The sequence below is a fragment of the Candidozyma auris genome, chromosome 1 (assembly GCF_003013715.1).
Source record: "Candidozyma auris chromosome 1, complete sequence".
Taxonomy (NCBI): domain Eukaryota; kingdom Fungi; phylum Ascomycota; class Pichiomycetes; order Serinales; family Metschnikowiaceae; genus Candidozyma; species Candidozyma auris.
The window spans coordinates 2,546,176-2,572,323 of record NC_072812.1 but is presented as its reverse complement, the minus strand read 5'-3'; the positions used below and the strand labels follow the sequence as shown (position 1 = coordinate 2,572,323).

At 43.7% G+C, this 26,148-nt stretch overlaps 9 protein-coding genes across 9 annotated transcripts; 6 read left to right on the top strand and 3 right to left on the bottom strand. All coding sequences in view use genetic code 12, as the record gives it.

Annotated features, from left to right (window-relative positions):
- Window positions 1-692: 692 nt before the first annotated feature.
- MAS2 (mitochondrial-processing protease subunit alpha) lies at window positions 693-2,174 on the top strand (the record flags this gene model as incomplete). The annotated part of the gene is made up of 1 exon (XM_029033204.2): window positions 693-2,174. The coding sequence occupies one exon, from the start codon at window positions 693-695 to the stop codon at window positions 2,172-2,174; it is 1,482 nt and encodes a 493-aa protein (XP_028891796.2).
- A 671-nt stretch (window positions 2,175-2,845) lies between these two features.
- OBPA (oxysterol-binding protein OSH6) lies at window positions 2,846-4,039 on the top strand (the record flags this gene model as incomplete). The annotated part of the gene is made up of 1 exon (XM_029033203.1): window positions 2,846-4,039. One exon carries the CDS (start codon window positions 2,846-2,848, stop codon window positions 4,037-4,039), a length of 1,194 nt encoding a protein of 397 aa, XP_028891795.1.
- Window positions 4,040-4,210: 171 nt separating this feature from the next.
- On the top strand, window positions 4,211-7,006 carry PIKA (1-phosphatidylinositol 4-kinase; the record flags this gene model as incomplete). The annotated part of the gene is made up of 1 exon (XM_029033202.2): window positions 4,211-7,006. The coding sequence occupies one exon, from the start codon at window positions 4,211-4,213 to the stop codon at window positions 7,004-7,006; it is 2,796 nt and encodes a 931-aa protein (XP_028891794.1).
- A 607-nt stretch (window positions 7,007-7,613) lies between these two features.
- On the bottom strand, window positions 7,614-9,302 carry PAP1 (polynucleotide adenylyltransferase PAP1; the record flags this gene model as incomplete). The annotated part of the gene is made up of 1 exon (XM_029033201.1): window positions 7,614-9,302. The coding sequence occupies one exon, from the start codon at window positions 9,300-9,302 to the stop codon at window positions 7,614-7,616; it is 1,689 nt and encodes a 562-aa protein (XP_028891793.1).
- A 97-nt stretch (window positions 9,303-9,399) lies between these two features.
- CJI96_0001189 (uncharacterized protein) lies at window positions 9,400-11,730 on the bottom strand (the record flags this gene model as incomplete). The annotated part of the gene is made up of 1 exon (XM_029033200.2): window positions 9,400-11,730. The coding sequence occupies one exon, from the start codon at window positions 11,728-11,730 to the stop codon at window positions 9,400-9,402; it is 2,331 nt and encodes a 776-aa protein (XP_028891792.2).
- An 804-nt stretch (window positions 11,731-12,534) lies between these two features.
- On the top strand, window positions 12,535-14,970 carry RCY1 (Rcy1p; the record flags this gene model as incomplete). The annotated part of the gene is made up of 1 exon (XM_029033199.2): window positions 12,535-14,970. The coding sequence occupies one exon, from the start codon at window positions 12,535-12,537 to the stop codon at window positions 14,968-14,970; it is 2,436 nt and encodes an 811-aa protein (XP_028891791.2).
- Window positions 14,971-20,619: 5,649 nt separating this feature from the next.
- CJI96_0001187 (uncharacterized protein) lies at window positions 20,620-22,863 on the top strand (the record flags this gene model as incomplete). The annotated part of the gene is made up of 1 exon (XM_029033198.2): window positions 20,620-22,863. One exon carries the CDS (start codon window positions 20,620-20,622, stop codon window positions 22,861-22,863), a length of 2,244 nt encoding a protein of 747 aa, XP_028891790.2.
- Window positions 22,864-23,534: 671 nt separating this feature from the next.
- Window positions 23,535-25,076, top strand: CJI96_0001186 (uncharacterized protein; the record flags this gene model as incomplete). Its single annotated transcript, XM_029033197.2, has 1 exon — window positions 23,535-25,076. One exon carries the CDS (start codon window positions 23,535-23,537, stop codon window positions 25,074-25,076), a length of 1,542 nt encoding a protein of 513 aa, XP_028891789.2.
- A 103-nt stretch (window positions 25,077-25,179) lies between these two features.
- On the bottom strand, window positions 25,180-25,668 carry MRPL36 (mitochondrial 54S ribosomal protein bL31m; the record flags this gene model as incomplete). The annotated part of the gene is made up of 1 exon (XM_029033196.1): window positions 25,180-25,668. One exon carries the CDS (start codon window positions 25,666-25,668, stop codon window positions 25,180-25,182), a length of 489 nt encoding a protein of 162 aa, XP_028891788.1.
- Between the last annotated feature and the right edge of the window lie 480 nt (window positions 25,669-26,148).

Sequence of the window (26,148 nt, the reverse complement as noted above, 5' to 3'; positions counted from 1 at the left end):
AGACTAAGTACGTAGTCAGCTATTCATCGTTGTATTGGACGTAGAGGGATTTTGCGATCAAGTATAGTGTCATTGACGTCTAGAATACATAGCTTATTCATCCATCCTACAGTGGCCAAACAGATACCTCTCAAAAATATTCAAACTTCTAAAACTAATTATATTGGATTCTGTCAAACTTCCAAGAAAAATATATATATATATTTTCATCCTTAACGTTTGCCCTTGGAGGTGTTCTCAACTATTCTCCCACTCTGTAAATTGGCTGCAAAAAAAAAAAAACATCACTCAGCCAGCCACTCATAAAATTGAAAACTAACCGCAGCACAAAAAAATAACAAGAATCAGCCTCAGAGATAAACAAAATTCAAAAAATGACTTTGAGTCGTCTAGACCACGTTTTGTTGATTTCTAATCTTAACTGTAAGGTGGCAATCCAGAAAGCGTACTCGATATATCTTTTTCGCACCTACATCGCATCTTTGATCGGAACCTGAAAAGAAAGATACCGAGAAATCTCTAAGACTCACAGTTTTGGGGACAAGTTCATAGATTTCAGCAATCCACGAGTTGGGACATCCCCATATAATTTATTTGCATCCTCCCAATCACAATAATAGAATTAATCTTGCCTTTTGCATTTTCCTCATAGAAGATACACCCACCCAACTTTTGAGTATAATCCTTTAATCATGCTTTCAAGAAGTGCAAGATTCTATCTGAGAAAGCTTTCAACGTCAGCTTCGCCCATCCAAATTACAAAGCTTGCAAATGGGCTAAGAGTGGTGACAGACTCGACCCCAGGGCATTTTTCCGCTCTAGGAGCATACATAGACGCTGGGCTGAGGTACGAGAATGAACACACCTCGGGCCATTCTCATATAATGGACCGTTTGGCATTCAAAAGCACGCTGAAAAGAAGCGGGAAACAGATGATGGACGAATTGGCTCGTTTAGGTGGGAACTACATGTGTGGTGCTCAGAGAGAGTCTATCATGTACCAGGCACTGGTTTTCAATAAGGACGTGAACAAGATGTTTGATTGCATCGCAGAGACCATTCGTGAACCTCAGCTCACGGCTCCGGAAATTGCCGAGGCTGGGGACACAGTTGAGTATGAGTTGGGGGAGCTTATACATAAGCACGACTTGTTTCTTCCAGAGATCTTGCATGCTGCTGCTTATCCAGGGAACACCTTGGGCATGCCATTGCACGGGCTGCCAGACTCGTTGCGGAGTCTAACTCCAGAGGGTATTGCGTCTTTTCATAAAAATTTCTACACACCAGAAAACACTGTTGTGGCGATGGTGGGAGTAGACCACCAAGAGGTGTTAAAGATGGTGGAACTGCGTCTAGGTGACTGGAAGAGCCTGGGGGCCCCAATCAAACATGAGAAGCCTGTTTACAAAGGAGGCGAGATCGCCTTGCCTTACCAGGAACCACTCTACAGTAACTTGCCAAAACTTGTGCACATGCAAATTGCATTCGAAACAGAGGGCTTGCTCAGCGAGGACCTATATGCTTTGGCTACCCTCCAAAAGTTGCTTGGCGGTGGCTCTTCCTTCTCTGCCGGTGGCCCTGGTAAAGGTATGTTCCTGAGACTTTTCAGAGTGTTGAACCAATACCCATTTGTTGAAAACTGCCTGTGCTTCAATCATGCCTACACCGACCTGGGACTTTTTGGCATCACCATCTCATGCTACTTGGGACATGGTGAGTACATGGCTCAGGTTGCCGCTCACGAGTTCGCCAAAGTTTTGGAGACTGACATAAGCAAAGGTGGTATCACCTCGCAAGAGTTCCGCAGGGCCAAGAACCAGCTCATCTCGTCATTGCTCATGAACGTTGAGAGCAAGCTTGCAGCGCTCGAAGATATCGGCCGTCAAGTGCAATGCCAGGGTAAGGTCACAACGGTTGATGAGATGGTGGCTAAAATTGAGGCGCTTCTGATAGACGACGTGCGTAAGGTTGCGCAGAAAGTGTTCTCAGGAATTGGAAATGGAAAGAAGCAAAGCCAACCTTCGGTGGCAATTCAGGGCAACCGTGAAGAGATCGGAGACGTCGAATACGTCTTGCGGTATTTTGGTCTTGGTGCCTGGGATACTCCCGCTCCTCCTCATCCTCGAGACTACAGCAAAGAAGGCAAATCTACACTCAAAGAGTGGTTTTCATAGGCAGAGAATACATCAGATGTACTATTTAGTGCAGAATGCTAATGAATCGATTAAATAATTACTCACATGTCTCCAAGTTCTCTCTCACTCGGATCATTTGAAGACATGTCTGCGCAAGATGGTTTATATCGTCTATCAATTGCTGCTCATTCTTTGAGGACGTTGCCCTACCTTCCATATAGGGCCTTGCTCTATAGATCTGTTCGTTCAACTCTTTGCTAAGTTCATGAGCATCGATGGTTCGGATTGAGCTCAATGAAACAGCAAGCACTTTGAGAGCCTCTTGAGTACGTTCGAGCTCCTCAATTGATTCCAGATTGGAAATCTCGGGCATTATGTTGCAAACGGAAAATGAGACAAAAGTTATATAGTTTGCCCGTGTTTCAGTTTCGCATCATATTCTACAATATTTTTAATTAAAGCATTCCCTTCAAAGATGAAATTTAAGAAGGCTTAAACGATTTACCTTAGAAATATACGTTTTGAGACAAAATATTCATAGTCATAATTATTTCTTACCCAGTTGGGGTACGAGCTCCTTTCGACTGGATCTCCGCCTTCACTTGCGCTCGTGCTTAGCCAAAAAAATCATGCATGTGAAGTGCGGATGTAAGTGTTATCGCTAGCGTACTTAGCAATTTCGAAGCCAGGATAGACAACTTCCGGTAAGTATGGTTTTGGGTCGATTAAAGAATAAGATTGGTGTTTCAGATGCTTCGTCTGCGCCTACAGAGGGAGATGATATTGGTTCAGAAAATCAATCGATTCTTATGGGAATCATCTCCCAATTGCGGCCTGGTTGTGATTTGACAAGAATCACATTGCCAACGTTCATCTTAGAAAGAAAATCGATGTTGGAGCGTATTACGAACGCTTTCCATACTCCTCAAATCCTATTTGAAGCAAATTCTACCTCTGACGATATGCAACGTTTTCTTCTTGTCGTCAAATGGTACTTATCTAGTTGGCATATTGCCCCCAAAGCAGTCAAGAAACCGCTCAACCCGATTTTGGGTGAGGTGTTTTCTTGCTTTTGGGATGACCTTCCGGATCAGTCTACTGGCTATTACGTGGCCGAACAGACTTGCCACCACCCACCGGAGTCGTCGTACTTTTATATGGTTCCTGAGAAGAAGATACGGGCCGACGGTGTTGTCATACCCAGATCGAAATTTTTGGGGAATTCATCTGCGGCGATGATGGAAGGAATCGCTCACTTGACCCTAGGCGAGCACGAGAACGAAGTATATTCAATGACACAACCCAATGTCTATTGTCGTGGTATTCTCTTTGGCAAGCTAAAAATGGAACTCGGTGACCATATGCTAATCAAATGTGAGAGTTTGGAGTTAGAAGCAGACATTGAATTTAAAACCAAAGGTTTCATTTCTGGAGATTACGACGTGATCGAAGGGACTGTGAAAGATTCAAGAACGGGGAAGATTTTATACACTATCACAGGCAAATGGAATGGTGTTATGGAGATTCAAGAGACCAAAGGCTCAAAGGAGGAATTTCTTGATACTAGAGAAATTAAGACATACCCACCTCAGGTTAAGCCAATGGAGGAGCAACTTCCTCATGAGTCGCGTAAATTATGGGACAGCACAACACGAGCTCTCGGGGAGAATGATCACAAGACTGCTACTGATGAAAAGTTCAAGATTGAGGAAGAGCAGAGAAGGAAAGCAAGAGAAAGAGCTGAAAGTGGCATACCGTTTGAGCCTAAGCTTTTCCGCAAGGATGACGAGAATGAGGTCCCTTTCATCATCAACGCCGCTATCGATGTGGTCAATGACACTTCAGAGGAAATGAAGTACAAGTTGAATTCTCTATTCAGAATCGTGCCGCAAGATAGATCTTGAGATGGGAAGAGTAAGACTAGATTAGAAGATAGTAAGTCATTTTGTAACCCTCACCAATTAGTGATGAAGATTTTGGGTATCTGATTGTAAAGGCGTAGAAAACACAGACTGCATATACGTTTTCTTCAGTGGTAAAGTGAATCAAGTGTAGGCTTAACATTACTCACCAGTATGGTCGAGGAAGCTGATAAGTTGTACAAAGAGATCAACTCTGTTGATTTCGACGTATTTCAATGTGTCAGTTATCTACGTCGCTATTCTGACGAAATTGGTGTTCACTATTACCTAACGCAAAAGCTTCGACTGTTCAAGTATGACGACTTGGAGTTTTTAATACCCCAACTTTTGCAACTTTTGATATCGTTCGAAACCAATTCGATGGCATTGGAGGATTTCATATTGGAATACTGCGCAAGATATACTCATTTCAGTCTAATTGTTTTTTGGCAGTTGCAAGCTTATGTGTTTGAACTCAAAGATGAACCAAAATCATACTCGTTTCAGGTCGTTCGAAATTTAATAAACAAGCTTCAGGACATTTTGTTTAATCCATCCGAAGTTCCTCAGAAGCCTCAATTTCGGGAAAACTTGCACCCATCACTAGTGCTCTGTGGCGCATTGGCAGCATCAATAGGATTACCTCAAATTCATGACTACACGAAACCGCTTTTGTCAACACAAGGTCGTCAGCAGAGATCATTCGTTTTCAAACTTGCAAATTTTCAAAAAGTCTTGACAAGAAATCTAACATTAAAAAACCAAAAGATGTCTGGTGAAGGCAGGTCTGCTCAGTCCGATGATGAAGGTGGGATACACCATCCACAAGCAGATCTCAAACCTGAGCGTCATTCTGAATCATCAGCTCGTTATAAAAAGCTTTCAAGCTCAAGTTTTGCATCTGACGAGTCTGAGTTTTATACCAGTGACGATGAATTAGACACTTCTTCAAAACCGCTTAGAAGATATCATTCCTTCACTGGCAAAAGTCTCAATCCTGAATCGGAAAGTGTGACTCTTTTGAAACACATGGAGAAAAAGTTGAGTGTGGAGTCGGTGATTCGGCCAACTAGCTTGTCCTTATCAATAGATCTGCCTCATCATATTTCACATTCCATGCCTGATTTGGTCTCCTCGTCCTCTACGAAGGATATTGGAGATCTCAGCTTGTCAAGTGAGGAAATTTTTCGATACGGTGAAAGCCAAAGAGACAAACAGATTTATAAACTGGAAACATCGTCTAGTGACTTAGTTGATCCTGTCAGGTATTTGAAATCAAATTATTCAAAAAATGTGACAGAATTCATCTTGGCGTTACAAAATGTATCCTTACGGTTATCACAGCTCCCAAAGGAAGCCCGTCTATCTGCTTTAAGAGCAGAACTTTCCATCATAAATGACACACTTCTTCCCGCAGAGGTCGACATTCCCCAGCTTCTCCCCCATACGAGCACAAGAAACAAGAAACATCACAAGCTATTGAAGCTTAGTGTAAATGAAGCTTGCGTACTTAATTCTGCAGAAAGAGTTCCATTTTTAATGTTTGTTGAATTTCTTAGTGATGAGATTGATTTCAATCCTTCATCAACTTCGAATAGGATATTATTACAGAAACGCTCCATGTCAACTCACCATTCCTTGAACTATAGAACAACGCCCACGTTGAGTACAGAAAACAGGCTGATGCAAAGCGCTTCACAGAACTTTGAAGCAGATTTGAGTGAGATGAAGACATCTCATTCCCCATATCTCGATCCTGAACAAAGCAAGTCTGGTATCTCGCATATGGACGTACTCGAAAAGGTGTCCGGAAACTCATCCAACCTGATAGATGCTGCATCAAAGACTAGAGCAGATCAAATGCGCATAGCAGCTGTCATGTTGCAACAATTAGAGGCTTCAGGTCAGTCCACCTCGGAACAGTCATCAGCGATAAAAAATCGAATTATCGAGTCAATGATTGCGTTGCAAGATCAATTCGAGTCTATTGATTACGAGAAATTTAATCATCTTAAAGGCAATGATCCAGATGCTGGAGAAAGGAAGCTCGAAAATGACTTTAAGCTAGCTGAGGACTGGCATGCCAAGAGACAAAGAATAAGGAAATCTAGCATTTACGGCAAGCTACCAAATTGGGACTTATGTTCAGTCATCGCTAAGAATGGCTCTGATCTTCCTCAAGAGGCTTTCGCATGTCAGCTTATTACAATGATCTCCAATATATGGACAACCAAACAAATACCCCTGTGGACAAAGAGAATGAAAATTTTGATAACAAGTGCGAATACTGGTTTAGTTGAGACAATAACTAACGCAATCTCGATCCACTCTATTAAGAAGTCATTGACTGAGATTTCAATTCGAGCTGGCGAAAATACTAAGGGCCGCATATTCACCCTCAAAGATTACTTCGAAAAACTATTTGGGGATCCGTCCTCAGCTGCCTATAGGTGTGCACAAGAAAATTTTGCTAGAAGTTTGGCCTCATATTCGATTATCTGTTACGTTTTGCAAATTAAAGACAGACACAACGGAAACATTATGCTTGACGATGAAGGTCATATCATACACATAGATTTTGGATTTCTTCTATCGAACTCACCCGGTAGTCTTGGCTTCGAAGCTGCTCCATTCAAACTCACCATGGAATATGTTGATCTTTTGGATGGTCCGGAAAGTGAACTATTCCAGTATTTCAAAAAGTTATGCAAGGACTGCTTTAAAGCATTGAGAGAGGAGAGCGATCGTATTATCAATATGGTTGAAATTATGCAAAAAGATTCAAGTCTCCCTTGCTTTAACAATGGCGACAATACCAGTGTTCTTCTTAAGAACCGATTGCAACCCCAATTGAAAGATGAAGAGATCGACAGCTTCGTTGAGGTTTCGCTCATAGGAAAAAGTTTGGGCAGCATGTATACCAGACTATACGATCAATTTCAGTTGATTACGCAGGGAATATATAGTTAGCCTGAAACGCGGGTGAGATCCACGCAGAACTTGCCCGGCTGGAAATAAAATTTCAGAGTGAAAAAGTAACGACTCCGTAGATAAACTCTCCAATGGTCTCTAACGAAGATATTCATTTAAAATCCAAGGAAGCGAACTTCTTAATGATACGCACAGGTTTACTGATACCAGCCTTGCCTGAACCCTCAGAAACCATCATCAATAGTCTAGCTGAATGCGATGCTAGTATGGATGATATTGACCTTTTCAAGCCGTCCAACAGATCAAAGCGTCGAAAAGCGGTCAAAAGACGAAGACTCAATGGATTTATAGCGTTTCGTTCCTACTACTCTCGAGCTGCTAAGAGTCACTCATCGCAAAGAAAGCTCTCCTCATTACTTGCAAAAGTTTGGAAAGAAGAGGCTAACAAGCATGTTTGGAGCACTTACGCATCAGTTTACAACGAGACAGGAGGAAATGATGATTTCATTCTCTGGCTAGAGAAAAATCTTGAGCAAAATGAAAAAGACTCAACTAGGAGCTTTACACAGAAAAGGAAGCACCATGCATTTATTAACGATATTGAAGACGTTTTCTTAACGAGCCAAGCCAATAAGAACCTTGCAAATTAAGCAGCGGCAGTGGGTGTCAATCCCTTAGGTCTCTTCAATTGCTCTGCACCGGCATCTTTTTTGCGCTTTTTACCACTCTTGACTGGCCGAGTCTCTCCTTCCTCATATACATCACTAGGCAAGTCGTGCAACTTAACGTTTTTTATCTGTATAAAGTTCACTCCTTCTTCAAACAGAGGTGAACTTTTGCAGAGGTTGTAAAATTCAGAGCAAGGATATTGTATATCAAGCTTCTTGACCCCACCTACTTCTCGCACGAGACTGACGTCGAGTCCAATAAAGAGTTTTGTGAGATGTATGATCCTTGTCGTTTTCTCTTCAGCATCAGAGGCATCTCCACAGTTGATTTTACTTTCACCTGATAGCTCCTTCAAGCTACTCAAAAACAGCTCACCCAGGAGATTTCCATAGGCGCCCAAGACATCTTCAACTTTTTCGTCATTGAGACAATATGATGTAGAAAATGACTTGACATATGGATGAGCAAGTGCAATGCCATCCGCAACTTCAAGCTTTTGTACAAGGATCCTCAATTTACTTTCGATGAGACCGCTCCACTTATGGTGATCTTCATCTGTACCTATCGTGGCTCCCACTATGCACAAGTAGAATTTGTAATCATGAAAGAATGTGTGTCTTTGAAATAAGTCCGACCATGATTTATGACCGGATACAATTTGGTCCATTATTTCGGCACCCCTGGCGATCTCTTTTAGGATAACTTTTTGAGTTGAGCTCGTTATATTGTGCGTCGCACACATTGATGGGTAAGCCGGCGTTATAACTGGCATTCTATGTTGTCTGTCATGCGGATAAATTCTTGGGTTCCAGACACGAACCTGGAGGGGACCATCTTCGATCGGTTTGAGTAGAACAGGCTGCGGCCAGTTCCATTTGGTGTAGATGGTGAAAAACTTCTGAATAATAGTGGCACTCACGGCGTTAGGGTACAACTGACAAATCCTTGCTACGAGCATTGCCCAAGCAACACCCCCTGGAAAACCAAACACGTTCGCATAAACTGCTCTTTGTTGAGCCCACATTTTGATACATCTTAAGGCATGCTTGAATACTGTCGGCTTGGGTACAAGTGTCAAAATTTCATCAGTGACACGAGTTCCGTTTAAAGATCTCAAATCCTTTTCCTCTATGTTCTTTAACAAGTTCTTATCATCAAGACTCATGTCCAAAGGAACGCGTGAAACATTAAGGCGAGCGAAAATCAAGTCGATTGAGATACCATCGAATTCAAGCTTAATGATTGGAACATAGGCATCAGGAACGGATGAGATCTCTTCTAATTCAGGACGCGCTCTGAGAATTTCCTCAAAAACAGTGAAGAAGTCTTCGCGTAAGACATGCTTAGGGACCACTACCAATGTGTCAATATCTGATCCCGGACCATACACACCAAGCCGATAGGAGCCAAAGGTGAAAATCTTTCCGCCAGCATCTTTTGCCATTCCATCGCTCATATTTCGTTTTTTGGATACTTTAAAGACAAACTCTTGAACCATTTTTTGCATCAACGCGAGCACATCGACTCGCTTTCTAGTTGCTTGTTCACTTTCGAATGAACCCCTAGCTTTGAGCTCGCCTATGAGAGCGTCATTTAAACTTATCTCTTGCTGAGTTGGGTTTGAGAGCGAGACGGGACCTGTCACGCCGTAAGCTTTTGTGGACATTGAATATCAGATATTGGAGTACTGAACAATTCATTGAGGTGGGAATACTGCAAACTTCATGCAGTCTGGTTTTTTGTATTCACTATACATTTTGATGTTACGCTTTGGATTTGGACCAGCCCTTTATCACTGACAAAGGAACTCCCCTCGAGTGGCCCATCTGAATAACTTCTTTCAAAAGATCAGCGGTCTTACGTTCGTCCTGGCGCAAGCAACTCATTATCAGGTTGCCATAAAGCACAACCAACCTTGCACTCATTTCGTGCCTATAACCCATAGTTTTCGCGATGTTCCGAAGATTATCAAATGCCAATACTCTTTGCAATGGCGAAAGTGACCTTGATCGAAGCACTCCACGAAAGACCCCTTCCATCATGGAACTACTGAACGCACTTTTTCTTGATTGGTATTTTTTGAGAATTTCATGTGCTATTTTGGGCTCTTCATAGACAATGAACTCAAGTAGCGAACTTTGACCCAGATTAGTATTGAAATTTAGGGAGTTCAAAACGTCCCTAATCTTTTTCACTCCATCTTTTTCTTGAGAGTCCCCTTGTGACTTGTAGATAAAGTGCATGGTATACTTGATTAAGCGATCCATCAAGTAAGTTTTCCCGGTATTTGACGTAACGAATGTGAATTTGGATGAGTGAAAGATATAGTAGCGAAGAAGCTTGTAGAATTCGGCCAACTTTCTCGTATCTAAGACTGACATTGCCTGTCCTAACGTTACAATTGTCTTCGTTAACCGAAACCGTTCTTCCTTTGAGGACATCGCATAATAAAATCTGAAATCATCTTTAAACTGGTAACTTCGGGCTTGACCGCGCTTGATGAGTTTATTAGCGTTCCACGTTTTCTTCAAAATTTCGTCAACAAGTTGACAAGTCAGCTCGTTGAGCAATTCATAGCGAAATGCAAACCGTAATACTTCTAGAAGGTTGTAAGCTGTTAGTTTGCCATTAAGAAGGTATCTTACTACCTCTTGAGCCTCAATAGCATCTAGTGATGCAGCTTTTAAAGCAAGACGGATTGCTCGACGGCGGTTGTTACAATATGCAATGACTGATGCTAGCTTTTGGGCAGAAACACCGCTTCTCACGAAATTTAACACCGAATTGTTGAACGAATCTGGTCTTTTTCTCTCAAACGAACGAAGAAGCCTTGGGTTATTCACAACAATCAAGGGTAATAGACTTTCGCATATCTGAGGTGAAAGATACTTAAGAAACTTCTCGAAGACCTCAAGAACTAGCTTGTCGTCTTTGTGTAGTTTTGCTAACAGCAAAATATGATTGAAAATTCGCCGACTCAGAACTAAGTTGCGTTGGCTGTTTTTGTATGCAAGGAGATAAATACGTTTGGCGTCTTGTGGCGTGGCTGATTGGAAAAGAGAAAAAAGGTCATTCTCATTAAGGTAAGCCAGTCGATGATGCAAAAAATAAGACATTAATGCTGGTTTCTGCGCCAGGCTCGGGGTTTCTGCCTCGGTCTCAGAACCATATGCAAGGTAGTGAATTCGTTGAGGAATTGATGACGTTAAAAATGAATACCATCCAGGTGACTTGAGAAAACATGGGTCCTTTTCAACAGAGACACAGTTGTCAAACCTCAATCGTGCTTGGATGTAAAAGGCTTTATGAATCATGTTGTTTGATAATGCGTCTCTTTGACTTTCCTCCAACAACTCAAGCTCTTCCTGAGTTTCTACATTATCGAGCTCACGAATATATGCGACGAAGTTCGATATCTGGGTCTTCAGGAAGCCAAACTTGAACTCGATGCCCTCGAGAATCGAATTGAGTAATCCAGATGTCGTTGTTTGATGTACCGCGGCCCGAATAGCTTCCCATACGCCGAAAAGGTTGTTGTTACTTGCCTGAAGCTCAGCGTGAATAAGCTCGACAAGGTCCTCCACATCGCTCAAAGATGTAGCGTCCGTGATGGCAGTTTGCCAAAATTGGTGCCATTGGCGGTGGAACACAAGCCTCCTTAGTAGAAGCTGTCTTTCTGGCTCGTCTACCACTGGCAAGAGCGAGTAGAATTGTAGAAGAACGTCTGGGTGTACAGCAAACTTTGGCAGTCGTAGGAGTGTGGCAAATTGCTCATGGATATCGGGTAATGCAGCGATCTGGCTCAGCAAAGCCGGATCGATCTTGTCTGGGCTGATTTGAGGATTCTCATTGAGAGACTCATCTATTTTCATCGATTCGGAGAGATACTTTGTTTCGTCTCGAATAAACTGAAGTATTCTACCTCCAAGGGAATCTTGGCCGTTATTTTCATTATGCAAATGTATATCTCTGGCATTCTTATGCTGATGTCGTAGTAGGATAACGAATTTTGGCTGCGTTCGTAGTCGGTATCGGCTACTTCGGCCAGGAGCGCTCCGCACGGACCGGAAACCGTGCCGAAGGGCAAGGAGCATGGGTTAAAGGCGGTTGAAAAAGTAGAAGGAGGACTTCCCGAAGGCTAGGACTGGATCCAGTAGGTACTATTCTGATGAGGTTCAATTTTCGCGATGTTGTATATAGACAAGTATGGGGAAGTACTATCACAGATGAAAAGCGAGATGCTAGGGGAAAAGAGTAATTCTTATTAATAGTCTGATGAAGAAAGGCTTTCGAGGTATAAGGATGATTTTTTTTTGTTCTTTTTGGGAAAGTTGAAGCTCAGTGGCACAGAAGGGCGTTATTGCTGCGAAAGTCGTTGGGTTCAAGCATTGACTATCTAAACAGTCCATAGCCTTCGACATCTTGTTGTTCACCAGTCTGAGTTTTGAAATACATGATCGATCGTCCCTCATTGATCTCTAGGGGGAACCTGCTTCGTTACTCACTCAAATCTCACCATTGCCAAAGTCACTACTTCAAGTGCTTTACTAAAATTCATTCCAAGGAAAATAAGATGTTCCAAATTCACGAGAAGTCATTTTCTAATTGCTTCTAGGATCTCATATAGACTCACCCTTCGGCATCTTGTGGATCAACCATATCCGTGCAGCAGTAGGCACGTGGATTTTGCATCACCACCTAAGGAAGCACAAAACCAACAAAATACGAACCTATATAAGAAAATATCCATAGAAATCACGCTCCTCTCTATATCTTTTCATTTTACCACCACTACGCCTCCAAATTTCCATCGGGTGAACCCTCCGGCAAGTAAGTGACCTGCATACCGCACATATCAACAAGTATCTACGTTGATGTGCTTCTAAAGAATCCCGATAATGGCCCAAGTCATCTGGAATGCCGATATCGACGTGTATAATCCGCTGGTGATTCCATTGCTGGTGGCCAAAACCATCGCCTGGTTTCTTGATGTACCCGATTTGCTTCTGTTCTCGAAAATATCAAGAAACACCTACAAAGCAGTCAATGACCCGCAACTCTGGATCGATAAGCTAGATAAGATGGGCGTGTGGCAAACAGGACTACTTGCACGACGAGATGAGCTCGTGGGCTTGAAGTTTGAGTGGCTAGACGACCCATTGACGTGTTTGGAGAGAATATACAAGATCCCCAAAATCGCAAAGTATCAGGTCCTCCGAATAAGAAGAAGCTTGCACATATTCTACGCTGACTTACAAGAGAACGTTCCGTATGAGAAGCTCAAGCTCTTTAAGAGCTTCCACACCCCGCAAGAGCAGTCAAAAATATTAAGCAATCTCTTGAAGTACAATGCCATGAACCCCGAAGAAACAGTACGCAGTATCGTGGGTGAAAAGATCACCGACCTACTAGAGATCTTTGAAAATGCGTTACTACGAGAGCTAGAGATTCACTTTGATATTCAGGACTACGAGAGAACACGAGAGTTCGTGGAGATTCTTGTCGAATTGAAGAATGAGCAAACCCTTATAGACTTTTTTCTCCAAAAAGTGTGCTTTGATAACGATACTACCAAGTTTCTCAGTCTGGACGCATTTGACGTAAACGAGTTTTTTGTTATCAAGCCGACTGGTGATCTTCTCGCCGATCTGACCAAGGAGGACGAGGATACACCAACGCAATGGATCTTAAATGAGGCCAGGCTAGATGTTTTTATTCAGGACTTGGCCAACGTTTTTAATGACGTTTCGAGAGTAATTGATTTAATCTTTCCTCAGACAATTCCTATGATGTACAAGGTCAGCGAAGAGTTAATTTCTAATCAACTCCAAGACGTAATCCTTGTTTTAGTGTCCACATCGAAGGAACGTGGAACTTACTTTGAAATGGTTACACGGCTTTATGTGAAGCTTACAGAGGGCTTCCTCCAAAAACTCAATCCAAGTGAAAACGTCGGCGAAAGCTATGTGCGTTTGACAAGACTGCTTCTTGACGTTTCGTATGAATCAATTGCCGCTGAATATTTGAATGAGGAGAAAGCTGCTTTCAAGCAGCAATGCTCTGAGAAAATTGCCGAGTGGCGAGAAAACATGGTCCAAAGGGAAAGGGAGACTACCGAGAAAATTCTTAAGCACGTAAAGGTAGAGTCCAAAAATGACTTCTTACTGAGTTTCAAAAAGGTATTCACCATTACCGGGAACAGTCAGGATAATACAAAGACTGACAATGGGGAACAGATTATGAATTACTCAAAGGTACAGGCACAGGCTAAAATTTTGGCCGAGAACATCAAGTCTTTACGAAGCGTCTTCAGTCCGGAATTGTCTCTCAATGTTCTCAATGATACAAAGACATCCCTTGCCCGACTCCTTCTGTTTGATGACTACACCGTGTCTGCATTGCGTTTCGATACATATGCAGCAATGCAAGAAGAGTTCATCAATGTCGTCGACGGAATATCCAATAACCATCTTAGAGAGGGATTCGACAAGGCTTTAAAATACCTCAAGGATTACAATCCAAGAGACGTGTCTATAGTTGATAATGACAAGAAAACTGCAATCGAGCCCCTTGTCATTTTCTTTGAAGCCATTAACATGGCGGATGTGATTGTTCAAATGATTGATATTTTTTACAAAGAGGAAATTATGCAGAGAAAATTGCTGAAGCACGAAAACCTGGTTCTCAATCCGTCGTTGCAAAGTAAGAAATCTGCGGAGGCTCTTGTTGACAAGTATGTGGCCGACGGTTTGCACATCGGTATTGATGTATTGTTCAAAGAAATAGAGTCGGTTTACATCTCTCGTTTAAAAGACTCGGACTACAATCCACCACCGTCTAAGGTTCATGTTCTCGAGGGCCCCACAGTTGCTGCACAACATGCGGTACAGATACTTGATGATAATATCGATTTGCTTGTCGATTGTGCTGATAAACCCATTGTTGAGGTTTTTCAACAAGAGGTTGCTGAGCGCTTCTTTCAAGTCATAGTGAAGTGCTTGAAACGAAGTACTATTTCAGAGGATGGTGCTGTGACGCTCATTTCTGACCTCAATCTTTACTACGACTTCATTGTTACACACGTTAAAAGCAACAAACGCATGATCTTTCCATTGTTCCAGGCTTTGAAAAAGGTTGGCTCGATTTATTTGATTGGTGGAGAAGATGCTAAAGCCATCGGGCAACTCATCAGCGACTTGACGAAGTTTAATGGTATTTTCAGCCAGGAGGAAATCTATGAGTTTGTACAAAGGAGGGCGGATTGGCCTTTAATCAAGAAGCATGTGCAGAAAGTCATGTACGGATTAAGCCTTATCGATTGCAGTATTGTTTGAGATTGAAGAGACAGAATTGCAACTAGGCATTTTGAGTCAACGACCAGCCTACTCTTTCGCACGACTACAGATATACTACTAGCTTTGTTCAAGGAGCCACTTTGGCTGGCCGAAAGTTGGCGAAGGCAGTATCTCGTCAAGTCATTTGAGTTATGACCGGGATTTTCGACATTTAGCCTTCGAATCAAGCCATACAATGCATTGATGCCAAATGTGGAGATCAACTTCCATTGTGTTAACTTTACCCCTCTCCATACCTCGAATACCTACCAAGGCAACCTTTGCAATTAATTTGCTACGTGAAAGCGTAGGGGTCAAGTCATATTTGAAATGACCTCCTCAAATTTGACCCCATAGACATTTGACAAAAACCATCATCAAAAGGCTAGAGAAAGTACATACCTAAATGAAGAGCGCCAATATCTCTACAATACCAAGTCGTTGATCTTAAGCATTTTGAAAAATGCGAAGTCATACGTCTTCCTTGACAATACGCCTTACTCAAGCCTCCTTACGTCGAAAAGCTTGCGTTGAGGAGGTTTTTGTTTCGATCTTTCTCGGCAGCCTAAGAGTTCGAGTTTGAGTTTTCATGAGCCCGCTATGAAGCATTCACCAGGCAATCTGCATGACAACAAGAGAAGTTCGTCCAAAGGTTATTACTCAGCCCAAACCTGTTTAAGAGAGACTTCTTGCTGCAAAAAGCTCCCATGAGATAAATAATGTGGAGTCTCTTGAACAGTCTACCTATTATCAAAGCCTCGCTTAGACTCGTAAAACTCTAAGAAGTGGATGCCACAGCTAAGCATAAAATAGGGGGCAGAGATTGTTCATTCATATTGTTTGAATTGTAAGGAATCAAATACAAGAGAAAGTTAAAGAACAATGTCTTATTACAACGCTAGAGGCTCATGTTCCACGCCTATGCAAGTTTAATGCAATACGACGTGCCTCGATGCAAATCCATAAGTACATGCGGGTCGAGCGCTTGCGGTGAAACTTGCAGCCACTAGACGAGTTAACGAAGCGTTGCAAGTAGCACAAGGCAACCAAAATGGTCGTCGGTGGAAAGTTGTTTTAGTAAGGGCTTCTGGCCCTTTTCCCATCTTTCCTTCACTTTACAACCCTTTCAGCGAGGTCCACTATTATATTTTTTTTCTCGGAGTTGTTATTGCATTGGATAATAATTACCCCAGTAAAAGACACTTCCACTACAGTCGGTACAATTTGGGCCTTTGACCTCATCATTTTGCAGAAACATTACATTCTGAGTTGGTCAATCTTTGATGCTGAATTTGTTTTTCCTCGTTGTGGTTTGTCTGTGACGTAACTGTGGCGAGCAACAATTTTTCAGCTTTGATCGTTGACTGCGGGATCGAGGAGCACAAGGGCACAATAAAAAGCCAGGGAAATGAACGGCCCTAGGTCAGTGTCAACGATATTGAGTAATTTGGTAACGAGGAAGGCATTAGATGGCCCGAGCGGATATCAGAATAAAAGTAGGGCGCGGAAGGATGATTGTTCGATCACATTAACGCCTTGTCCTCCAACTCAATGCTGCTTTTAACACCAAGAAGAGGTACCTCTCGCTGAAAGACGGTGCTGCTCGTGTACTGCAACTGATTGACCACGAACTCTAAAATACTGGTGAGCATTCGAAATGAACCGGATCTACCGTTGAATTCTCACTAACATTGACACTTATAATGCCAATACACCAACGAGATTATGTGCCTATGAATCACACATGACTGAGTTTCGATGACGGTGGTAACAATGACCAAATTGGGCACACAAGGTGTTGACGGTAGTAGGGGACTCTACAGTTTTGTTCAGGGTGTTACTTTTTTATGCTGGTGAATCTCTCTGGACAAGTTGAGTAACGAGCTACTCGAATCAATCACTCAAATTACTGCCGCACATGCTATTGGCAAAGATGATCCCTTTTTCAAGATTCTTATCAGTGTGTGTTCTCTCATTCCTTAGATGCTCGATCTACTACGTTCCTACTTCGAGTCTGCCAGTAACAATGCATCGGCAGAAGCACACGAGTAGAAAGTATGGCCAAGGGACAATACCTGTCAAGACGGCCCTAGAGCCAAGAAAGCAGCTACCTTGTGAAGTGGTAAACCGAAGCCTTTCGCACGTATATCTTTTTACGTCGGTGCTGGTGCTGAATTCACCACTGAATGGACTCAGTATGTTTTGATCTTGACGACATAGACTCTCAGATAGCATACTTTACTATAAATCATCAATAACCCAGACACCACCTAAGAAACAACTAAACACATCTAAGAAAACAAAATACGCAGTTTCCATGAAGTAGACTTCCACTAGGCCTCCTCGAGCGTCAGCAGAGAAGCTGTACCAATTCTTTCACTACTGTCATCCCTTGAAACTAATCAATACCTTTTGCACCAAATAAGGAACGACCTGAGGCTGCCTCGGAAAGAGGATTTTGTACCAATCTTGACACAAATTACCAGACTTTAGTGAGTTGGGCGCAAAATTATCAAGACACATCGAACAATCTACAACATGCGCTCTCACGGGTAAATGGAAGTTGCCAGGGTTACTCATGTTCGGTGAAACTGGACGCTGCATCGGTTTTATGACTGAAATAATCATGCAAACATCGGGTTACTTTCATATCACCAGTGCCAGCTACCATTTAAGGCAGATTACGAAGACGCAAAATGGCTATTGCAATACTCTTTTTGTACCCACATACCGCCTTGTGCGCCCAAAAGGATCAGAAAGGTCTCTTTTTCGGCGTCGCCCCAAGACGCCCTCTGCATTTTCCTGTGAATCTTATTCAGACGTCTAGCCCAGGGTAATTCGCAAAAGAAGATCCTTGCGCACACAGTGATCGACGCGGACAATATCTTCTTCATTTGCGTTGCCGAAAAAATTTTCAAAACTTGATATTGCTATTCCGTGCCTCGTGGCTCCAGCTTTGGGTGTGAACTCTTGAGTACCGTTGTCGCTTACAAAGCTAGAAATACTCCAGACGAAGACCTTACAAGCACCTTTGGCAAAATACATACTTGGTCAAGTCCATGAAAGAGGTTTTTATGATCTCAATCTTCCCTGCCATACCTAAGCCTAGACGTCTATTGTAGAAGTAGTGGTGTTGAGTAATCCTACACGAGAAGAATGCTGATGTGCAATTGTAACAAGCGAGAGACTGCAGGTGCATATAGATTCTATTTCGAGAACGTGGAAATTTCAGTGACTAGAGACTTTTCAGAATTGCCCCAATATCTTTAAAAACGCACTGCCTTCGCGTTTCGCACTGTTTCAAGGTGCTACCGCTTTTTTCTTTGTGCTAAAATTTTCAGAGCCTCGAAAGATTTGCGCTATGCGGAGTGCTCGCTCGTCTAGGCATCTTGTGCTACTTCGATGCACGAGGTTGCTTCGGCGCACATCTAGTGCCTGCAGTTGGCAGATAGCCATGCAGACACATGGAAAGAATATCTTTTTTGAGCGCCATTGAACTGAGGGAATTTTAAAAACATCGCAACAAGGAAACGTGTTTGGCTGATTATTTGGGCAGAAAAGTCTCGAATTAGTGTCTTTTTTTCTCAACCTCAGGGACGTTATTGGGATTTATCGGCTTGCTCACGTAACGGCCCTTTAGATCTTCACTGGCATGATGTGATTCTGTTTCCTTTTGTGTCCGATTCTTCCGCTTGTAGCTACTTTGCAGACTAATTTTTGCTTGGGGCACGAGTGATTCCCGGGGCGATTTGTTTATTTCTTTGTTTTTGTATTGCTTGTAATGTAATACTATCAGTAAACGGAACTGCGAGAGTTACTGATAAGTACGGCCTTATTGTCAGACGTAGAAGGCAGGCGCATTCATTTTCTCCTGTGCCAGACACTCTAAAAGCCGGGCAGCTTGTGTGATTGGTGGAGAACCACAGGCAGTCGGGCAACTCCCAAGCGAACAGATTAACCGAACGGTTCTAAAGCCACTCGGGGGCTAAAGGACTAAGGTAGAAGGATTGGAAGCCAAAAAAATAACGTGCATAAAAATATCTATGGACTGCGACCGAGCGGTTGCTAGTTAGAGCACACGAAGAGGTTTATTAGAAGCAGAGTCCTATTCCGCGGGTATCGAGAACCACAATTCAGACTCTGATCAATGGCCGCTTTCACAAGGCCAAGAATTGATCTGCCCAAGCGAGTATACCGCATCTCGCGGAGGCAGTTTCTGGAGAGGTTTCTGCCCCAGTGGCGCTTCACATGCACGTCTGCCTTGAGCGCAAGACAAGAAGCAGAACCATTGTGATTTGCAATAGAGAGGCCCTCAGTAGCTCTTTGTTCATGTACGAAGGTGTCTGCCTAAAGCGGAAATTCGGATCCACCAAAGAAAAAAAAAAAGCCGTTCACCAGTTCCTATTCCGGGAATCCTCGAGGAAAATTCTTCACTCTCACATGGAACGACAACTTTCAGCAAGGGTCCTCATTGGCGAGCTCGTCTCTGCGAGGGAGCCCCACAAAAATCGCTTATTCGTGCCTCGAGCGTGCCTCGACTATGCACGCATGGTTTTCTCTCTCCCCTCCATGAGCTCCAAAGCTCAACGTAAACGCTTCCGTAACCAACGGCTAAGCCATGGGCTCATTCTGTTGCTGCATCGGATTCTTTCGTGAATAACGTCAGATGGTCTGACAAAGCAGAGCAACTGGAGTGAGCAAGAACCGATGTCGATCCGACTGCGTAGAGGATGTAGCACCCACAAATCAAGCGTATTCTATTATGGCAACCCGGGCGACTTGATAACTGCGTTTTCCAGAAACAGACGCAGCGATGCCGCTTTCAGGATGCGATATTTTGACGAATGTCTCTATTTTACAAACTGCGCTCGTCTAACGCCTAGACTCGTGGAGCGCCGATCCCGTCTCTTTGACGAGCTTTAGATGTGACCCTAAGATGAGGCTTACCACCGACTAAAGTTTAACCCTACAGGTTGAGGACGGCATGTGCTTCTTCTGGGTCTTTTGAGAGGTCTCTCACTGGGAACTTGGACAGTGAGGCTGGAATACCAAAAATAATTTAGCACCAACTCACGGAGATTACTTTTGCCGTCTTCGTCTCTTCATGTAGATGCTGGAGGCGGCCGCAGTGGAGCGGAAACTCTTCTGGGCTCGCCGCTCACAATGCCCAGAATGGGCGTGCCGTTGACACAGGAAGAACCACTTTCACGTTGAATATAGTCAGGGATATTCATGAGCCAGGGGGCCGCCCTCAGGAGGCTTTAGAAGTGGTCAACAATCGAGCTGTTTGTCTCTGCCAATGTACAATGCGCACGGCTTAGCTGTCAGGTTGAATTGTCTCACCAGCGGTTTAAAGAACCAGGATGTTGTAGGCCTCAAACAGATGTTCTAGACGACACACCGCTTTTGGAAAGATACGGTGATTGTTACAGCTGACTTCTGCAACGCAAAGTTGGTGCATGCGTTTGTCGAAGATTTGCATCAATAGTTGCAGCCATTGCAAAACGAGGTTTGACGAGAAAATAATAAACTCACTGCTGCCAATGGACGATTCTTATACGAATTTTACGGCTTCTTGCCGTATATAAAAAGCAAGGCTCTCCCCGGTACTTTCCAAAATCTTCTCTATCTTAAAACTTCACCTCCACAATGAGATTCTCTTTACTTCTTGCAGGTGTAGTGGCTGCTGATAGTGGGTACTTGATGGCAAGGCACTTACACAACAAGCCCATCGGCACTACCACCTTGCCAGCTGACGACGACTACTGTACACCTTCTAAGCACTACTGGGTGAAAGGTGGCCATCATCGTCGTTCCAACGATGGCCCCGAGTTTATCGATGCGGGAGTGGCAGTCAGTGATGTCACTAAGGTCGGTGACAACGTCTACGAGTTGTCCTTGAATTTCAAGACCGCCGAGGATGAGGAGTTAGCCAAGGCCATTTCCAACAACCAGGTGCGTAGCTTGACTATCGAAGGCACTGGAGTCGAAGATGTGCAGTTGATTGGCAGAGACAACAAAATGGAGGGAATTCCATGGACTAAGTGGACGGCCAGAGTGAGAGTGAGGTCGGAACGGATGCTCGAGAAGAGACACAAGCACAAACCAGCCGGCGTTGTGTGCTGTCTCCCACATAAGTTGGAGGTTCGTCTTGCTTTGGAGCCAGAAGGAGAAGCTGCTCGTGCCTACAAATCTGTTTTTTCCAGGGACTCCTATGCCTACACTGTTGAAAGAGGTGTTGGAGATGAAATCACCGAAGTGGGAGATGTGGATGGGTTCCTCAATAACGTCTTGAAGAGAGATGTGGACTCTCCTCTCTCCAAAAGACTGGGAGTGTTCAACAGGGTGAGAAACTTACAACCAAGGTTCCACAAGCAGTGTTGGGTGTGTGAGTGTGAAACAACCACCACTACTTCGCTGAGCTCGTCTACTTCTTCGACTGTTCCACCTACCACCACAAGCGAGAGCTCAACCTCGGAGACTACCAGCTCACTGTCGTCCAAAACAGAGCCTTCTGGCAGTTCGTCACTGAACCCTCCTCCTGCAACTGAGACATCTTCAGAGACCACTTCCAGTACTGAGACTTCGAGCTCTGAGACTACTTCCACTGAGACCAGCACTGAGACTACTTCCACTGAGACTACTTCCAGTTCTGAGGCAACGTCGTCTACTGAGACCAGTACTGAGACTACCTCTAGTGTCGAGACTACTTCCAGTACTGAGACTACCTCCAGTTCAGAGACCTCCAGTACTGAGACTACCTCCAGTTCAGAGACCTCCAGTACTGAGACTACCTCCAGTTCAGAGACCTCCAATACTGAGACTACTTCTACTGAGACCACTTCAAGCTCTGAGACCACTTCAAGCTCTGAGACCACTTCAAGCTCTGAAACCAGTACTGAGCCAACTACTTCATCAGAGTCAAGTACCTCACCTGGGCCAGCTACTTCATCTGAGCCAACTACCTCCACGAACACTTCCTCAGAGACGAAGCCCACTGAATCCGAAACTGGATCCAGTACTGAGTCAAGCTCTTCCACAAATGTGACCACCGAAACAACGCCAACCGAATCAACTGAGTCAACCACCTCAGGGCCAGGCCCCAGCACTGAACCACCTTCTGTTACTACTTCGAAGACGACTTCTGAGCAAACTGACTCTCACACTGGTCCATCCACTTCAAACACGAGTACTGGCACAGAAACAAGTACTGAGTCTCAGACCACGCCAACTGACGGCCACACTGGCCCTCACACTGAGCCCACAACTGTGACAATTACCGGTTCAACTAGTACAGCTATTGTGACTTATACGCCAACTCAGCCAGGCCCTGAACACCCACAACCAAGTGGGCCTAGTGGACCACAAGGACCAGAGGGACCTGAGGGACCAGAGGGACCAGAGGGACCTGAAGGACCAAGAGGACCTAGTGGACCTGAAGGACCAAGTGGACCTAGTGGACCTAGTGGACCTAGTGGACCTGAAGGACCAAGTGGACCTAGTGGTCCAAGCGGTCCAAGCAGTCCAAGCAGTCCAAGCGGTCCAAGCGGTCCAAGCGGTCCAAGCGGTCCAAGCGGTCCAAGCGGTCCAAGCGGTCCAAGCGGTCCAAGCGGTCCAAGCGGTCCCGGTGAAAACGGTGGAGACGTTGAACAGCCAAAGGGTGAACAGCCAGAAGGTAACGGTGGCAAAGGTGGTCCAGGCGGCCCAAGTGGTCCAGGAGGTCCAGGGGGCCATGGCAGTGAAGGCAACCACGGGGGACCTGCTCCTGCTCCTTCTGTCTCCCAAGTTGGCCAGCCAGGGCCCTCTGCTAGTGTATCTCAGTACACTGGGGGAGCTGTGAGACTTGCAACCACGCCGCTTGGCGCTTTGCTTGCTGCTGCCTTGTTGCTTTAATTCTAATGACTGATACTCATACTTTCGCTACTCTTTATTTGGAGACGTTCCGGAAAATTTTTCTTCTTTCGCTATATCCTATTCTTATTTTCGCCTAATGTACGTTGATACCTTTTCGCAGCCATTTTGTAAAACAAGTGAAGTACTACTAACTTTGAGGAAGGAAGTCTTTATGAGCATAGCAAGTCGTAAAAGAACAACTTTGAGACTCTCGTTTTCTTGAACCTACTTTTTATATTTATATTTATATTTATTTTTTTTTTTCTTTTCAGTATTCAGTTTTACACATGTTTCACCATTTGCTGGGACGACGTCTGCTGTGTTTCTAAATACAGGAAAATCCTCATCTTCAGCTACTCCTACATCATCACCACTCATCTCTCTTCCTGAATTCCCACAATCCCGACATGATCCCTCAGCTACGGCATCATAGATGGCCACTACATTATATCAGAATCAGTTGTTATCAACCTCGTCTCCTATCGCATCAAACCAGTCAAATCAGGTCTACAAAAGTGCCATCACCAGGGGCATCTGAGAAGGTCCTAGCAGCGTTTGGGCGGCTTTCTCACGCCTATAGTCTTTTTATCAAGGACCAGCCATTTGGAAAATCCTGCCGTAAGTGTCATGCTTTCTATAAGTCCAAGAATGAGCTGTTTCTTGGAGACATCATGCTCTACCCAGCGATCAATAACGACATATTGTCTCTCTTGCTATGGGGGTTCCCCAAGTCCAAGGCAGTACGTGCAATGATGTATCATGAGCTATTTGAGCTATTGAAGCGGGGAAAAATAGAGGATTTTGTATCGACTCTACAAAAAATGGACGCTGCTAAGCTAATCTCCTCGGGCACCAAAAGGAGACTCTCAGTATATAAAAAACAAAGAAGTTCGTTGAGCGAGCTTTGTTCCATTTTTGTTTCTGAGGTCTGCCTTTCCTCTGGCGAGCCCTTGATGGCCCCCTCTTTTGCAATCCAACTACTCGAGATGGGCACATCTTTAGATCGCCCGAGCTTAGAGCTCCTAATTCTGAACTTGACATTGGGCTCTCTGTTAGAGCCCTCTTTCACTGCATACACCATCACAAAACTTATAGATCTACATGGCGTCGACAATGTCTCTTTTAATGTTTTACTCGATGCCCTCCTTTGCATGCTTCATGAACCACATATTCCTTTTTACGCAAACTATATTTATGACAACATCAAAGACAAGCTATTATCGCATGAGAGGTATTCTGAAATCGCTCTACAGGTTCTTAGAGCTAATATGGATAAGGGAAACTTGTGCAGAGCCACAGATATTTGGAAGGAGCTTCAGAATTATTCACCTGCAACAATGTCAAATGAAGCTGCTCTTCTCAATTCATTATTGGAGAGACTTGTAGATGAAGACCTTGGCTGGGCGGCGGAGTTTTCGGAGGATATCCCTCACGATCTTCAAAGACACCCGAAGGTAATCGATACCTTGTTATTAGTGTACGGTAAGTCTCCTGATAAACAGGCCGAGTTCGCTGAGCTTTCCAAATGTCTTGAAGCTCCACTATCGAGGAGGTCCTTGTCGTCCTTATTCTCATCATTTTTGCATCAAAATAACGAGGAAGCATCAGACAAGTTACTCAAAGCTATTTTCAAAACTCCTTCAGGACTCAGCCTGCATGATTTTGGAGCCCTTATTGAAAAGCTTCTTCGTCAAAACAAAGTCCAGCAAAGTGTTGAAATGTGCTTCAAAAATGATGTGTCCGTTTCCAAGATCGGTTACATCCATGTTTTGGAGCATTATCTATATCTGCCCGAGGCTCATGGTGACAGAGAGATTTTTCTAAAAACCTTTTGTCGACAGTTTAAGAAGCTCTCTACACTGGATCCCGCTTACTACTTGTTCACGAGCAAGATCTTTGGGTACTTCACCACCAAAATCAACAACAGCTTGAGCAGAACTCTTTTCATATTTAAAGGATTGACTGCGTTGAATAAGAAAGAGAGCAGGTTTGATTTTGAAAAAGTCCTTCTACCTAATCAGTTCAATGATTTTATTGTCATTGACAATCACAACAGAATATCCTGTATCAATGCCATCTACCGACAAGCCATCAAACAACAAGACCAAGTTAACATTGAATGGTGTCTCAAAGAGCTCAGGAGTCTAGGTGTTCCTATGAGTGATATCCTTGCTCACTACCTTAAAGTGCCAAGTAAAGAATTATTAGCATAGCATATTTTTCGGTTTTCTCAACACAGCATGAGCCTACAACAGTCGAGCTATGTTCATGATATTTTCCCCAATCTCTCTAACTATATATACAAGCGCCTGATCCTTATTTCTTCTTCTTCGCCCACTTAGGCTGCACCTTACCACCCTTGACTTCAGTGGCATTCTCACCCAAGAGATCGAACAAGTTCTCCTTCTGTTCGTTGGCCTGTTTTCTTCTCTCCTGAAATGAGAGCTTCTCCGAAGCTTCCTCGGCACCATCGAAGCCCCCAAACCTCTTCCTGAATCTATCAACTTTGCCCACAGCGTTAGGATCGGTATCGTCTAAGTCGTCTCTCGTTGGATTCCACATCGGACTGGACCGCTGGTCCGAGATCATTCTTATCTCGTCTTTAGGTGCCTGAGATCTTCTTTTTACCACAGAGCCGTCAGAAAGCTCCACAAACGTCTCGAACTGATGGAAGATCGCTGGTCTGGCTTTCCCCATCTTGATGGTTTTCATCACTCTTCTGCCGGAAAGCCTGACATTACTTGAGTGTCTTACGGAGTTCACAAAGTGGACTCCGCTTGTAATGCTTCTTGCCGACGGAAACATTAGGGGAAGATTTGTGTGTCTTATGTTGTAGATATTGGTCTGTATCTTGACTTTTTTTTTTTTTTTTTTTTTCACTACTGCGAATCCTACAAACACTATGTGGAGGGGCATGAAGTTGACGATTACGGCACAGAATACGTAGAGGGTCTCAAAAACTGAAAACGATGAAGGCCTGAGTAATTCTTCAACGAGCTGGATTTGACATTTGGATGAAACTTGTGTTGTTTCGAGAGGTTTTCGAGCCTGATGAGATCTTGAGGATTGTATCTTCAAATAGGTTGAGGCACACAAGCAAATTTGGGGAGCAAGAATAGCTCAAGAGGACAAAAGGCTCTCATAATATCATCACTTAGATTAATTTTGACTGTTTGTAATTGTCAGCTTAGAAAAAAATCACGTCGTTATAAACCGCATCACATGATAGTCACGTGTAAAAGTAAAGTCTTTATACATCGCCACTGAAAGCCGTCATTACCAAAT